This window comes from Corythoichthys intestinalis, chromosome 15, assembly GCF_030265065.1.
Source record: "Corythoichthys intestinalis isolate RoL2023-P3 chromosome 15, ASM3026506v1, whole genome shotgun sequence".
Taxonomy (NCBI): Eukaryota; Metazoa; Chordata; class Actinopteri; order Syngnathiformes; family Syngnathidae; genus Corythoichthys; species Corythoichthys intestinalis.
Genome location: NC_080409.1, coordinates 43,424,880 through 43,438,760, shown reverse-complemented (window position 1 = coordinate 43,438,760; position 13,881 = coordinate 43,424,880). Strand labels below are relative to the sequence as shown.

At 36.5% G+C, this 13,881-nt stretch overlaps 1 protein-coding gene across 3 annotated transcripts; it reads left to right on the top strand.

Moving 5' to 3' along the window:
- The first annotated feature begins 431 nt into the window (after positions 1–431).
- Positions 432–11,135, top strand: bdkrb2 (bradykinin receptor B2). Of its 3 annotated transcripts, none has more exons than XM_057858825.1 (2): positions 432–521; positions 9,392–11,135. In XM_057858825.1, exons 1-2 carry the CDS (start codon positions 502–504, stop codon positions 10,428–10,430), a joined length of 1,059 nt encoding a protein of 352 aa, XP_057714808.1. In that variant the 5' UTR covers positions 432–501; the 3' UTR covers positions 10,431–11,135. The 3 variants fall into 3 exon arrangements, with proteins under 3 accessions (XP_057714808.1, XP_057714809.1, XP_057714807.1); XM_057858826.1 differs by lacking the exon at positions 432–521 and adding an exon at positions 4,564–4,712; XM_057858824.1 differs by lacking the exon at positions 432–521 and adding an exon at positions 7,874–7,994.
- The last annotated feature ends 2,746 nt before the right edge of the window (positions 11,136–13,881 follow it).

Genomic DNA, 13,881 nt, shown 5'->3' with positions numbered 1-13,881 from the left:
GCGGCTTATAGTCCGGTGCGGCTTATCTATGAACAAATGCCGTTTTCGTGTCAAATTTGGTGGGTGGCGGCTTATAGCCCGAAAATTGCGGTATTTATAGGGCAAAATACAAGATAATAAAAGGAGAAAGTCATAAAAACATTCAAGTTCAATAAAAATGATTAAGCAGACAAACTCAACTTACATTGTACGATGTCCAGTCGTTAAATGTGTTTACATCTAAAAGAAAAAACATCATAAAACTTAATAAAAAAGAGCAAGCCATTGACATATAAAATATATGCACAGTATGATACCATAAATGCAGACATGACACGTTAAAGTGAGGGGGTGAAAAAGGAAAAACAGAGTGAAGTAATAGGTTTTTGGCTGACATCACTTCAGTTTCCTTCAAAAGAACAAGTCACAGACAGACGGGGCGGAGAAGGGAAGGAAGCTCCTACAAGAGCGCAGGCGGGCATCTGTACACATCACATCTGGACTGACTTTACGCAAGAGAAAATGGATCTTCCTACTACAAGGTAAAAGATCTCAGATTGCAATCATATTTTCTTAATCTGGGATTCAACAATATAACAAGTGACCTCGGATTTTAGGAGTTTTCCAAATAGTCAGGACTAGAATCTCTTCCAAATAATACTAAAAAGGTATGAACTTCTTACCTCACAATATTCTTTTGAACAAAATTACAAATGTATTTAAAATATTATATACAGTTCTATTTGTGAACCATTACGATGTTACCAATTAAAATACACTTGATTCAGACGGAAATGACTCAACCGCAATTCTTTAAAGTTAATGACTACGTAGTTGTAAAAATTAAGTAGATTGTCAAATACAGTAATGTGTTGTTTTTCGTTCTTTTATTTGGCTAATGTCAGCATAATGGCCTTATGCCAAACAGATTGCCGGACGAGCTGCATGATATCTCATAATGCGATGTACACAGTTTAAAGCCCCTCCAGGGAATTACAGTCGGCAGACCAGAGCTCATTATTGGAGCTAATTGTACACAGAGGAAGAGTGTGTATGGTTTAATATGTTAGTAAAACGCACATTCATGCAGTTCATACACGACCTGAATGTAATTACAGTACAGCAATTGATATCCTGCGCCTATGTCATTTTACAAGTTGCGTAAAACTTGCAGCAGTGACTAAAACTGGAGTATTTTTTAAGTTAGCAGAGAAAGAGATAGGGACACTGTCTAGGGCAATGATTGAATATGGTGTGCACTGCTTTCAAAGCCGCTATACTGTAGTCAGCATCTATATACTGGTCCTTCTCAAAAAATTAGCATATTGTGATAAAGTTCATTATTTTATGTAATGTACTGATAAACATTAGACTTTCATATATTTTAGATTCATTACACACAACTGAAGTAGTTCAAGCCTTTTATTGTTTTAATTAGAGGTGTCCCGATCGATCGGGAAATATCGGGATCGGCAGATACTCAAACTAAAACGATCGGGATCGGGAGCAAAAAAACATGATTGGAACAACCCTAGTTGTAATCGACTAGATCTTGAAATTTAAACAATTTAGATTGAAGAAATAGTTCATGGGTGTGATCCAGAAATCCAGTCTTATGAATGATGCGAACTGCTCGTTTCTGTAGTATGACTAAAGGATTTGTCGTATTGCGATAGGTATTCCCCCACACTTCCACAATGTATGTAAGATATGGGAGAATGAAGGTACAGTACAGAATACGGAGTGCATTGTAATCAAGATATATTTTAACTTTTAACTCAAAATTGAAAGGCTTCTTGAAATGTTGGTTTTTATTAGGGCTGTCAAAATTATCGCGTTAACGGGCAGTAATTAATTTTTATAATTAATCACGTTAAAATATTTGACGCAATTAACGCACAAATGCCCCGCTCAAACAGATTAAAATGACGGCAAGGTGAAACGTGTACTTGTTGTATTTTTCGGAGTTTTGTCGCCCTCTGCTGGCGCTTGGGTGCGACTGATTTTATAGGCTTCAGCACCCATGAGCATTGTGTAAGTAATTATTGACATCAACAATGGCGGGCTACTAGTTTATTTTTTGATTGAAAATTTTCCAAATTTTATTAATACGAAAACATTAAGAGGGGTTTTAATATACGATTTCTATAACTTGTACTAACATTTATGTTTTAAGAACTACAAGTCTTTCTATCCATGGATCGCTTTAACAGAATGTTAATAATGGTAATCCCATCTTGTTGATTTATTGTTATAATAAACAAATACAGTACTTATGTACCGTATGTTGAATGTATATATCCATCTTGTGTCTTATCTTTCCATTCCAACAATAATTTACAGAAAAATATGGTATATTTTTAGATGGCTTGAATTGCAATTAATTGCGATTAATTAATTTTTAAGCTGTAATTAACTCGATTCAAAATTTGAATCGTTTGACACCCCTAGTTTTTATATGTCTGACGTGGGGTTTCCAAGAGTGTCATCAATTATAACTCGCAAAAATTTATTCTCAACAACATTTTGAATTTGTATACCTTCAATACTAAATGTTGATTCTGTATCCATTTTTGCATTCCCCAAAATCATTGTTTTAGTTTTACTTATATTCAATGATAATTTATTTATATTCATCCATTCTTCAATTAAGTTTAGTTCCCTGTTCACGGTAGTTACAAGTTCAGTGTAACTATCACTACTGTAAAAAATATTTGTATCATCTGCGAAGAGAATGAGTTTTATAACTTTGGATATATTAAATATATCATTTATATACAAAGAGAAAAGCTTAGGCCCCAACACTGACCCCTGTGGAACCCCACATGAAATACCCAGTTTATTTGATGAATAAGAGCCAATGTTGACACATTGCTCCCTGCCTGTTAAATAACTTTTCACCCAGTCCCCAGCTACCCCCGAATACCATATTTTTTCTAATTTTTCAAGTAAGATTGAATGATTTATTGTGTCAAAAGCTTTCTTGAGGTCAAAAAAAATCCCAACCGCATATTTATTCTGGTCAAGTGCTTTAGTAATTCCCTCTACTGCCTCAATTATCGCCATTGAAGTAGTTCTAAACCCATATTGTCCTGCATTTAGTATTTGATGTTTCTCTAGGAACTTTTCAAGTCTAGAATTTTAGAAAGTTTTTCTAAAATTTTGGAAAATTGGGGCAATAGAGAGATTGGTCTATAATTTGTGAAATTGTGTTTATCGTTGCTGTTGAATAATGGTATTACTTTAGCAATTTTCATTTTTTGAGGAAAACAACCAGATTGAAGTGATAAATTACAGAAATATGTTAAGGGCTTTACAATGGAAAATATAATCTTTTTTATACTAACATGTTGATATCATGATAATCCATAGACTTACTTTTACATTTTAATTAGAGCTGTCAAAATTATCGCGTTAACGAGCGGTAATTAATTTTTTTAATTATTCATTCATTCATTTTCCATGCCGCTGTTTCCTCACGAGGGTCGCGGAGGTGCTGGAGCCTATCCCAGCTAACTATGGGCAGTAGGCAGGGGACACCCTGAAATTAATCCCGTTAAAATATTTGACGCAATTAACGCACAAATGCCCCGCTCAAACAGATTAAAATGACAGCAGAGTGAAAGGTGTACTTGTGTTTTTCGGAGTTTTGCCACCCTCTGCTGGCGCTTGGGTGCGACTGATTTTATAGGCTTGAGCACCCATGAGCATTGCGTGAGTAATTACTAACATCAACAATGGTTTATTTTTTGATTGAAAATTTTACAAATTATATTAAAACGAAAACATGAAGAGGGGTTTTGATATAAAATTTCTATAGCTTGTCTTTTAAGAACTACAAGTCTTTCTATCCATGGATCGCTTTAACAGAATGTTAATAATGGTAATGCCATCTTGTTGATTTATTGTTATAATAAACAAATACAGTACTTATGTACCGTATGTTGAATGTATATATCCATCTTGTGTCTTATCTTTCTATTCCAACAATAGTTTACAGAAAAATATGGCATATTTTATAGATGGTTTGAATGGCGATTAATTGCAATTAATTACGATTAATTAATTTTTAAGCTGTAATTAACTCGATTAAAAATTTTAATCGTTTGACACCCCTAATTTTAATACAATATTAATAATTTCTTTATCGTCTGTAGCTGTGAGGAACATTGAAGATGGATTTCTTTTGATCGTTTTATGACAGTTATTAACAGTATGGCATGGAAATTCCGCAGCCAACTGAGGGCCAACATTTGTAAAAAAAAAAAAAAAATTATTAAAACCATCAACGATATCATTCATGTTAAGGATGTTCCCATTTCCATCGGTAAAATAATCAGGATATGATCGAGCTGGAGATCAGTGTTTAATTAAATGATTTAGTGTATCCCAAGTTGCTTTTCATATTATTTTTATTTGCGTACAATCTTTTTTATAGTACACTTACTTGTTCTAATGATGTCCGTCAACTTATTTTTGTATGTTTTATATCTCTGTTCCGCCTATTTTGTTTTTGCTTTGATGAACTGTTTATATAAATTATTATTTTTTTTTTTGCAAGCATTCATAATTCCTTTGGTGAGCCAAGGACTTTTTGTCTTTTTTTTCCTTGATACAATATTCTTTAACAGGACAAAGTTTGTTATATAAGAAGGTGAATATATCTAGAAAAGTATCGTAGGCACAATCCGCATTGGATTCTTTATAAACCGGGCTCAAGACTGTAATTGAAGGTATTTATTGTTTCTTTATTTAATATTCGCTTGGCTATAGTAACTACTGTATAAAGATGAACTATGTAGTGTGTCAGTGAAATCATCAATGCTTTTGAGTTTGGTGGCTTTAATATGTCAATATTGTAAATCCGGACTATAAGCCGCTACTTTTTTCCCTCCCTCAGTATCCTGCAGCTTATCGTCCAGCGTGGCTTATTTGTTGATTTATTTGGGTTAATAGGTACCACTTTATTTGAGAGCGGCGTCATAAGACCGTCATAATTATAACACTATCAAGGGCATTAATGTATGCTAATGACAAATGTCATTGTCATCCGGCAAACTATGTCAGTAACTCCATTTATGTCCAGCTCGGATCTTTTAAACTATTCAAAAGTGAGATAATTTGCCGATGACACAAAATGACATCTGTCATAAGGATTCATTAATGCTCATGGCAGTGTCAAGTCATAATTATGATAGTCTTATGGCACGACTGTCAAATAAAATGTTACCAAATATGTCTTATAAATCTTATGACCGTCAGAATTATGACATGACACTATCAAGCATTACTGAATGCTTATGACAGATGTCATTAGGTGTCATCCGGCAAACTATGTCACTATCTCCATTTATGTTCAGCTCGGATCTTTTACATCCATTCAAAAGTGAGATAATTTGCCGGATAACAGTAAATGACATCTGGTATAAGCATTCATTATTTGTCAGAACAGTGTCATGTCACAACTATGATTGTCTAATGACAGTTTTATGGCGCCACTTTCAAATAAAGAGTTACCAAATACCATATCTAGCAATAAATGAAACAACTGAAACAGTAACTGAAGAAATAATTTGCATAGAACATGAATTTTGATTGTTATTTACATCTGTAGTGCTGCATTGCATGCTAGGAGGCATGTTGGACGACAATAGTGTTGACAGCAGGTGGAGCAGTGGTGGGCAAATTAAGCTTCTCGAAGCAATGAAGCTTTACAGCCCATTGGTTCAAAGCTTCATGGTGGTTCATTTGGTCTTATGACAGTCTTACGGTGCCGCTGTCAAATAAAGTGTTACCGGTTACTATATTTTGGTGTAAATATCCCATAATACATTGATGAGTGTTGCGGCTTATAGTCCAGTGCGGCTTATCTGTGAACAAATGCCGTTTTTGTGTCAAATTTGGTGGGTGCGGCTTATAGCCAGGTACGCCTTATAGTCCAAAAATGCTAACTGTTTTTGATTCACAGAAGAAAACAATTTATCTACCCAATAATTAAAGATATCAATACTTGAACTAGGTGTCCGATATATGCAACTGATAAAAAATGAAAAACAGAAAAATGTTATCTCAATCGTTAGACATTTAAATATTCCATCAACAGCTAAGGTCATATGCATTACAACATTAAATTGTATAGACTTGTGTATAAATAAGGCTACCCCACCCCCCAGTTTGTTCTGTCTGTTCAAATATCTGAATTCATATCCATCTAACCAAAAATGTATACCTTTGTCAATGTTAAGCCAGGTTTCAGATATAGCAATAACATTAAATTGGCAAGAGAATTGTTCCAAGTATTCCTTAACCCTTTAACACCTAAGCCTATTTTGGCCAAATTTGCATGCCTTTAATGTTGCCTTTATATTTCAAAGATAAAATTGTTCACAATGGCCAGGTTGGGTCCCTTTTTTCAGGACACCATAATCTTCGTGTCCAAACTGTTGTTTTCTTCACTGACCAATTATAAATCAACATTTTGGGGCCAAAAAGACAAAAAATTCGAAAATTGTTTTGTCAAAATTTGTAATATTGATGTCCTATTGACAACCAAACATGCTCGACCAAACATTTTGAAGCGTGATAATATTTATTCATCTTGTTAGGATAAACATTCAACAGAAAAAAATAAGACTGAATAGTTTTATATTTGATAATTCAACTGAAAAAGCAGGTATGGTCATAGGTATTTTTGTCTTTTCTACACAGCAATGGTCAAAACAGGTTATTTACAGGAGACGAACTGTGCAAAATAGTGAATAACATATATATATATTAGGGCTGTCAAAATTATCGCGTTGACGGGCGTTAATTAATTTTTTTAATTAATCACGTTAAAATATATGACGCAATTAACGCAGATGCCCCGCTCAGAGAGATTTAAATGACAGTACACAGTGAAACGCTCACTTGTTGTGTTTTATGGAGTTTTGCCACCCACTGCTGGCGCTTGGGTGCGACTGATTTTATAGGCTTCAGCGTCCATGAGCATTGTGTAAGTAATTATTGACATCAACAATGGCGGGCTACTAGTTTATTCTTTGATTGAAAATTTTACAAATTTTATTAAAACGAAAACATTAAGAGGGGTTTTAATACAAAATTTCTCTAACTTGTACTAAAATTTTTCTTTTAAGAACTACAAGTCTTTCTATCCATGGATCACTTTAACAGAATGTTAATAATGTTAATGCCATCTTGTTGATTTATTGTTATAATAAACAAATAATCCTTATGTACCGTATGTTGAATGTATATATCCATTTTATGTCTTATCTTTCCATTCCAACAATAATTTACATAAAAATATGGCATATTTTATAGATGGTTTGAATTGCGATTAACTACGATTAATTAATTTTTAAGCTGTAATTAAGTCGATTAAAAATTTTAATCGTTTGACAGCCCTAATATATATATATATATATATATGTATATATATATAATATATATATGTATAATAAATATATTTTATATATATAGATAATAAATACATATACTGTATATAAAAATTATTTACAATAACATTTGTTCGATACTTTACCTATAAATGTGCAAAACAGGACATAAAATGAAAACTATATAAATTTTTTTAGTCTTTGATTCCTCAGAGGCCTTGGTTTTTTTTTTCGTTTTTTTTTCTTTATACCGTTTGAGGCTCAGCTCAGGTATTTTAATTTTTCATGTTCCTTATGCGATTACTCGATTATTCGAACTAACTAGTCCATCGATTAATCAACTACTAAAATATTCGATAGCTACAGCCCTACAATATATCGCCTACTAAAAGTTGTTATCACGTCAGGCCTAGCAATCGGCCGGACTTCCGATCACATGATTGGAGCAGGGACATCCCTAAACCAAACTGTTCAAATGGGCATCTTTGGAGTATTATGATGGTTCCGCTTAATAGCTCCCTCTATTTTAGGATGTTAGCCTTGAAGTAGAGCAGGGCGGTAAACCGAAAATTTACCGTCACCGAAATTCTTCACGATGACCGACGTAATTTTGACCATGTCGGTAAATTCGGTAATTTAATAAAACAAGAAAATATAGTCTTTTTATCCCGCTTTGACGCTGTGTTGTTCGGCTATGTTCATTCCCCTTTAAGAAAGCAGACAGTGTGCTTACGTATGGAGTCACGTGGTTTTCAGGAAGCCAATCAAACAGAAGCCCAGTAGGCTAACGCTAGCAGCTAACGCTACAAGTAAACGGGATGGAGTCGGGCTTAAGTTAGCTTCGCCAAACTTTCACCCGACATTAAGTAAACTCTTGGCTGGTTCCAGACGGGCTTTCATCCGCTGTCCTCCCTGGTTCTCACGATATCAGGAGAGGATGCTTTCAGTGCTTTCGTCTGGTAGCCAGGCCACAGGCTAACGCTAGCGGCTAACAACGGCTACAAATGAACGTGAAAGAGTCGGACAGCGGCTCTAACCTTGTCGAAACGGCTGAAATTAATGAGTGGACTGGGCACGGACTTCATGTAGCAATCATCATGTCGCGTTATTTGCCATCTCTGTGTGATTTCTCTGAAAGCTTTCATGATGCTAAAGCACTCGGTATAAAGTATAATCCAACAGTGAAGCCTATATATAATATGACAGTTTAATGGCCACAGCTATTTTTCTGTATGTGTTTGCTTTATTCTCCCATCATAAAACCTTAAATGTTTCATTGGCATCAGAGCAATACAGCTTTAATCTGGTTGTGTCTGTGTGGGTTGGTTATGTATTAAAAAATGTTTCGGGGGAAAAAAAAAAAACCTTGACGTAAGCACTTGTGTTGAATAATTATGTCACAGCAGCCATTACCAATAAGTGGTTATGTATTTAAAAATGTTTCGGGGAAAAAAAAAAAAACCTTGACGTAAACACTTGTGTTGAATAGTTATGTCACAGCAGCCATTACCAATAAGTTGTCTGAAGTGTACTGTTAAAGCTGCAAGTCATTTGTGTTAGAATGACATGTTTGCACAGTCGTCATATTGATTTTTATAATGTTGTACATTTTTCAAGTCATACAAGCTGTTATAAATGTTCACACTAGAATTCTTATTGTTTACAAGATTTTTTTTTAATACTTAATGTTTAGACTGCAAGTGCAATTGTCAAATTGAAAGCTGGTTAAATAAATTTAACGAGAAACGGTTAATTTGAATTCCATGCATCGATTCAAATTTTCAAATTATATAACAGTCTGCTTGGGCGAATTTATCGTCATTTATCGTTATCGAGGTAAATCTGCTCAATTTATCGTGATACGTACTTAAGGCCATATCGTCCAGCCCTACCTTGAAGTGAAAGTTTATTCAGAAATCATACAACAAATTACGTTTTTTTTTTGTTTGTTTGTTTTTTAATGCAGTTGACACTGGACACTTCTTTATTTAATTTGCATTTTTGCTTCCCTGCAGAATGCCAGCGCTGAACACCACCGCTGCACATTGGAACCAAAGCGGCATGGAAGAACAGAAGAACTGCATCGATCCAGATGTTTGGCATGCACTCACTAGCAGCCAGCCCATCTACATGGCGGTCATCACCGTGTTGGGAGTGGTGTTAAACGCCTTTGTGCTGCTGGTGTTTTGCCTTCACAAGAAAGCGTGCACTGTGGCGGAGATCTACCTGAGCAACCTGGCGGTTGCCGACCTCATCCTGGTGTCCTGTCTTCCGTTTTGGGCTATCAACATTGCAAATGATTTTAACTGGCCTTTCGGTGTGGCCATGTGCAAAGTGGTCAACGCGGGCATCAAGATGAATGCTTACTGCAGCATCTACTTCCTGGTTTTAGTGAGCATAGATCGCTACGTGGCGTTGGTTCATCCCATGTCGCACGGGCGAATGCGTCGACCCAAGTATGCCAAAATTGGCTGTCTTCTAGTGTGGGTGTTCGGCTTGCTCCTGAGCACCCCGACGCTGGTCTTCAGGACTGTCATGCATTTCCCGGAATATAACGTACACGCCTGCGCTCTTGATCTTCCAAGTCGTACCTTAATGTTGCTCCGCGATGTCATATTAATTTTTATTAGTTTCATCATCCCGATCGTCATCATCTCATTCTGCACCGTCAAGATCATCCAATCGTTAAAGAAAAGGTCAGTCGAGAGATTCAGCGCTGAGCAGAGTGAACAGAAAGCCACTACACTGGTCTTGGTCGTCTTGGGTGCCTTCCTTATCTGCTGGATACCATTTCACATCAACACAATGGCGGATATTCTATTAAAGGCCGGTTTAATTGGAGGATGTCACCTTGAAGCAGTCATAGATATTTGCGAACAAATCTTTGTCTACTTGGCCTTCTTCAACAGTATCATCAACCCCATCTTGTATGTCATAGTTGGTAAAAACTTTCGGAAAAAAGCTCAGGAAGTGTGTAAGCAGTGGCCCTTGAGTAGCGCAACAACAGCGTCTACACGTTCTAACACTTCTGCAACGTTGAGGACGTTTACATGAGAAAAAAATAAATAACATTCGGTGAGAGAACTCAGCTTGTCTTGATGATGGCTTCTAAAAAGATTCTCATCTCAGCCCAGAGGCATTTTTATGAAGAAAAAAAAACCTTGCTGGGCCCCAAGCACTGTAGTTAGATGCCAAACATGCTATTACATAACTCTCTTTTCCCTTCTAACTCCAAATTGTAATCCAAGAGAAATCTGTTAGCCTCGTTATTTTTATTTATTTATTTATTTTTACGTAAAAAGTCAAAACCAAAACAAGATTTTAAATGCCATGCCAACAGAAGTGTACTATTTTGTCATAGTCACAACATACACATATGTGGTTTACTGATAAATAGCGATAAAACACAGCAGTATTTTGCTTCGCAAGAATATTGGCTGTTTTTAGGTTTTCTCTTGTAGGACAAGAAAGAAGAAGACCATTGAGGGTTAACCCTCATATTTTAATAATGTGCATATCAGAGGTTGCGCTAGACTTTTTCGTTGTCTGTCATTTTGACTGACAGGGTTATAAAAATCCGGTCATAATTTATTTTTACACGTCACTTAAATTTTTTAAATGTTATAATGACATATTCAGTAGTATTTAGTTTTCATTCATCTTTAATTAATATTCTGTCCGAACAAGCTCAACAGAGAATCCACACCGCGCCATCACACATCAAGCAGCTGTGCGTTATTAGCGCCTAGCTTGCCTTGAACACGGCTTTTTAGGAAGGGTCGGACTTGGCAAGTCATAAAAAAAGGGTTTGAGGATAAGCCTGAGAATGATCCGTTTTCTGTCTGCTCCATATAAGCAATATTTCAACATTGCTTACACGGCCGAGAGTCGGGGCAAACTGCTCGTATGTGTGTGTGACATGCACGAACAGTGCGTGCATGCTATCGATCCATATACTTTGAATATAAACCTGTACAGGGATTATTTATGCCTGTTATTTGTGTCCTCTTTTTAATAAGCAAAATATGATATCCCTGGAATGACGGATGACAGCCAGCATGTGTAGTCATTTGTTTTGATGCTTCTGCGCATGCGGGTCGTCTTGCTAAGCGCATGTCGGACTGCGAATTAGTGCGCATGCGTAATACTTGAATGGTCTCAATGGACAAAGGCAGTCTGAACGGGCACGCCAAAAAACCAGATATGACAAAAAATCGGATTCGTGCATTAAGACCTGTAGTATGAACGTAGCCATAGGCTTATTGCTGTTAAAAAGAGGACACAAATAACAGGCATATACCTGTATAATCCCCGTTTAGGCTTATATTCAAAGTATATGGATCGATAGCATGCACGCACTGTTCGTGCATGTCACACACACATACGGGCAGTTTGCCCCGACTCTCGGCCGTGTAAGCAATGTTGAAATATTGCTTAGATGGAGCAGAGAGAAAACCGATCATTCTCAGGCTTATCCTCAAACCTATTTTTATTTTTTTATGACTGTTGTCAAGTCCAACCCTTCCTAAAAAGCCGTGTTCAAGGCAAGCTAGGCGCTAATAACGCACAGCTGCATCGCTACTGTAGCTACCGTAACGTCTCTCGCTTTTTGATGACGTAATTGCTGCATTAAATCCGATTTGCGGGACTGGACAGTACAGACTGCCACGACAGTCTGGAAAAATGTGGCCCAGATCGGATTTAGACCACATACGAAAGTGACCCAGATCGGATTTGAAATGGTCCCGTTCTATGCGACTTGCCACGTTCAGACCATCAAGTTAATGCCTCACTCGAGTCGGAAAAACACGAAAAAATCCGATTCGCGCATTAGGACCTGTAGTATGAACGTAGTCTTAGTTCGGACGCTCAGTTGCCTTGACATTTTTCCGAGTAAGGCCAACGACGTCATGCATCAAGAGAGACAATAGCTAATTAATATGCTCACTCGCCACCCTGTTGTCTGGGGTGTGAATTGCAACCTGTCAAAATGACGGATGGACTTCAGTTTTTTCCGTCACCATTTTAAAAAAAACGGTGAACGATGGAAAATATTCGGTTAACGCGACCCCTGGTGCATATTACCGGTTTCAAAGTATACCGTGGTATGAAAACGTCACGGTTTCAAAACCACAAAAATTTTCCGTCATACCGTCCCGACTGTATTAGATATTTTTTTTTATGTCCCTAAAATTCACGGTAAACTCCCTCGCTCACAGCTGCAAAGCTCAACCCTCCCCCACCGGTTGTTGCTCAGTGTTAGTGAGTCAGCTGTGCTACACGATGGCTGGAGGAGGTGAAACTCCTGAACTTTTTCCCCCATCAGATAAAATAAAAGTCGCTGGTATGGGAATACTTCAACTACAGAGAAGTTACAGACGGCCGAGGCTTAGAGGAGGAGGGCCAACCGACATGTAAAACATGCTTGCGGAAGGTGGCTGCTGAGGAGGCAATACCTCCAATATGATTTCGCATCATAGACTTCATAAAGTATTGACTGGCCAGATCGGTCATGCATTCAAGTAGGGGGTCGCCCACATCAAGAGGAGCTATTCACAAACACGCACGCAGCGATCTAACACCAGAATTCTGTTGAACAATTACGAAAGCTGTACCCCATACAAACAGGGAGGATTGTCTCAGGAGTGATTTGTTCGAAGATTGAAGGTAATTATTATATTTTTCGTACCATGCATGCATTTTGAAACGTTGTGAAAAAAAACAATGGGAGAAATTAGCAGCTACTGCATTGGCATTGTAGTTCGCAATATTTATGTGAAATAAATGCTAACTGCTCGGTTTCTTTGCTTTTAATCAAGAATGTAAACTGTTTTACATCCATATCTATAAAGAATTCGAGGATTTAAGCATTTATTCAGAAGAATTTTCACCGGAAAAGCTGAGTTTACATCAGGCAGCTGCTAGCTACATTCACTAACAGACTAGCATTGTACTTTCACATATTTACGTAAAATAAATGGTAACTTCATGTTCTTTTTGCATTTAACCAAGAATCAAGACTGTTTTACAACCATATCTATTAAGAATTCAGGGATTTAAGCATTTGTTGACAAGAATTCTCACTGGAAAAGCTCTGTTTACATCAGGCGGCCGCTAGCAACATTCACTAACAGAATAGCATTGTACTTCGACATATTTACGTAAAATAAATGCTAACTGCACGTTTTTTTTGTTTTTTTTTTTCTTTTAACCAAAAATCGAGACTGTTTTACGTCCATATTTATGAAGGATTCTGGGATCTAATCATTTATTCAAAAGAATTTTCACTGGAAAAGCTCAGTTTACATCAGGTGGCCGCTAGCTACATTTACAAACAGACTAGCATTGTACTTTGACATTTCTACATAAAATAAATGCTAACTGCACTTTTTTTTTTTTTTTTTTTTTGCTTTAAAACAAGAATCGAAACTGTTTTACGTCCATATCTATAAAGTATTCAGGGATTTAAGCATTAATTCACAAGAATTGTCTACGAAAAAAGCTT

Bases quoted from the DNA above. Each gene is read 5' to 3' on its own strand.
- bdkrb2 (XM_057858824.1), top strand. From the start codon at position 7,972: ATGACCGACGTAATTTTGACCAT. The intron at 7,995-9,391 runs GTCGGTAAATTC...GCTTCCCTGCAG, and splicing joins ACCGACGTAATTTTGACCAT to AATGCCAGCGCTGAACACCA.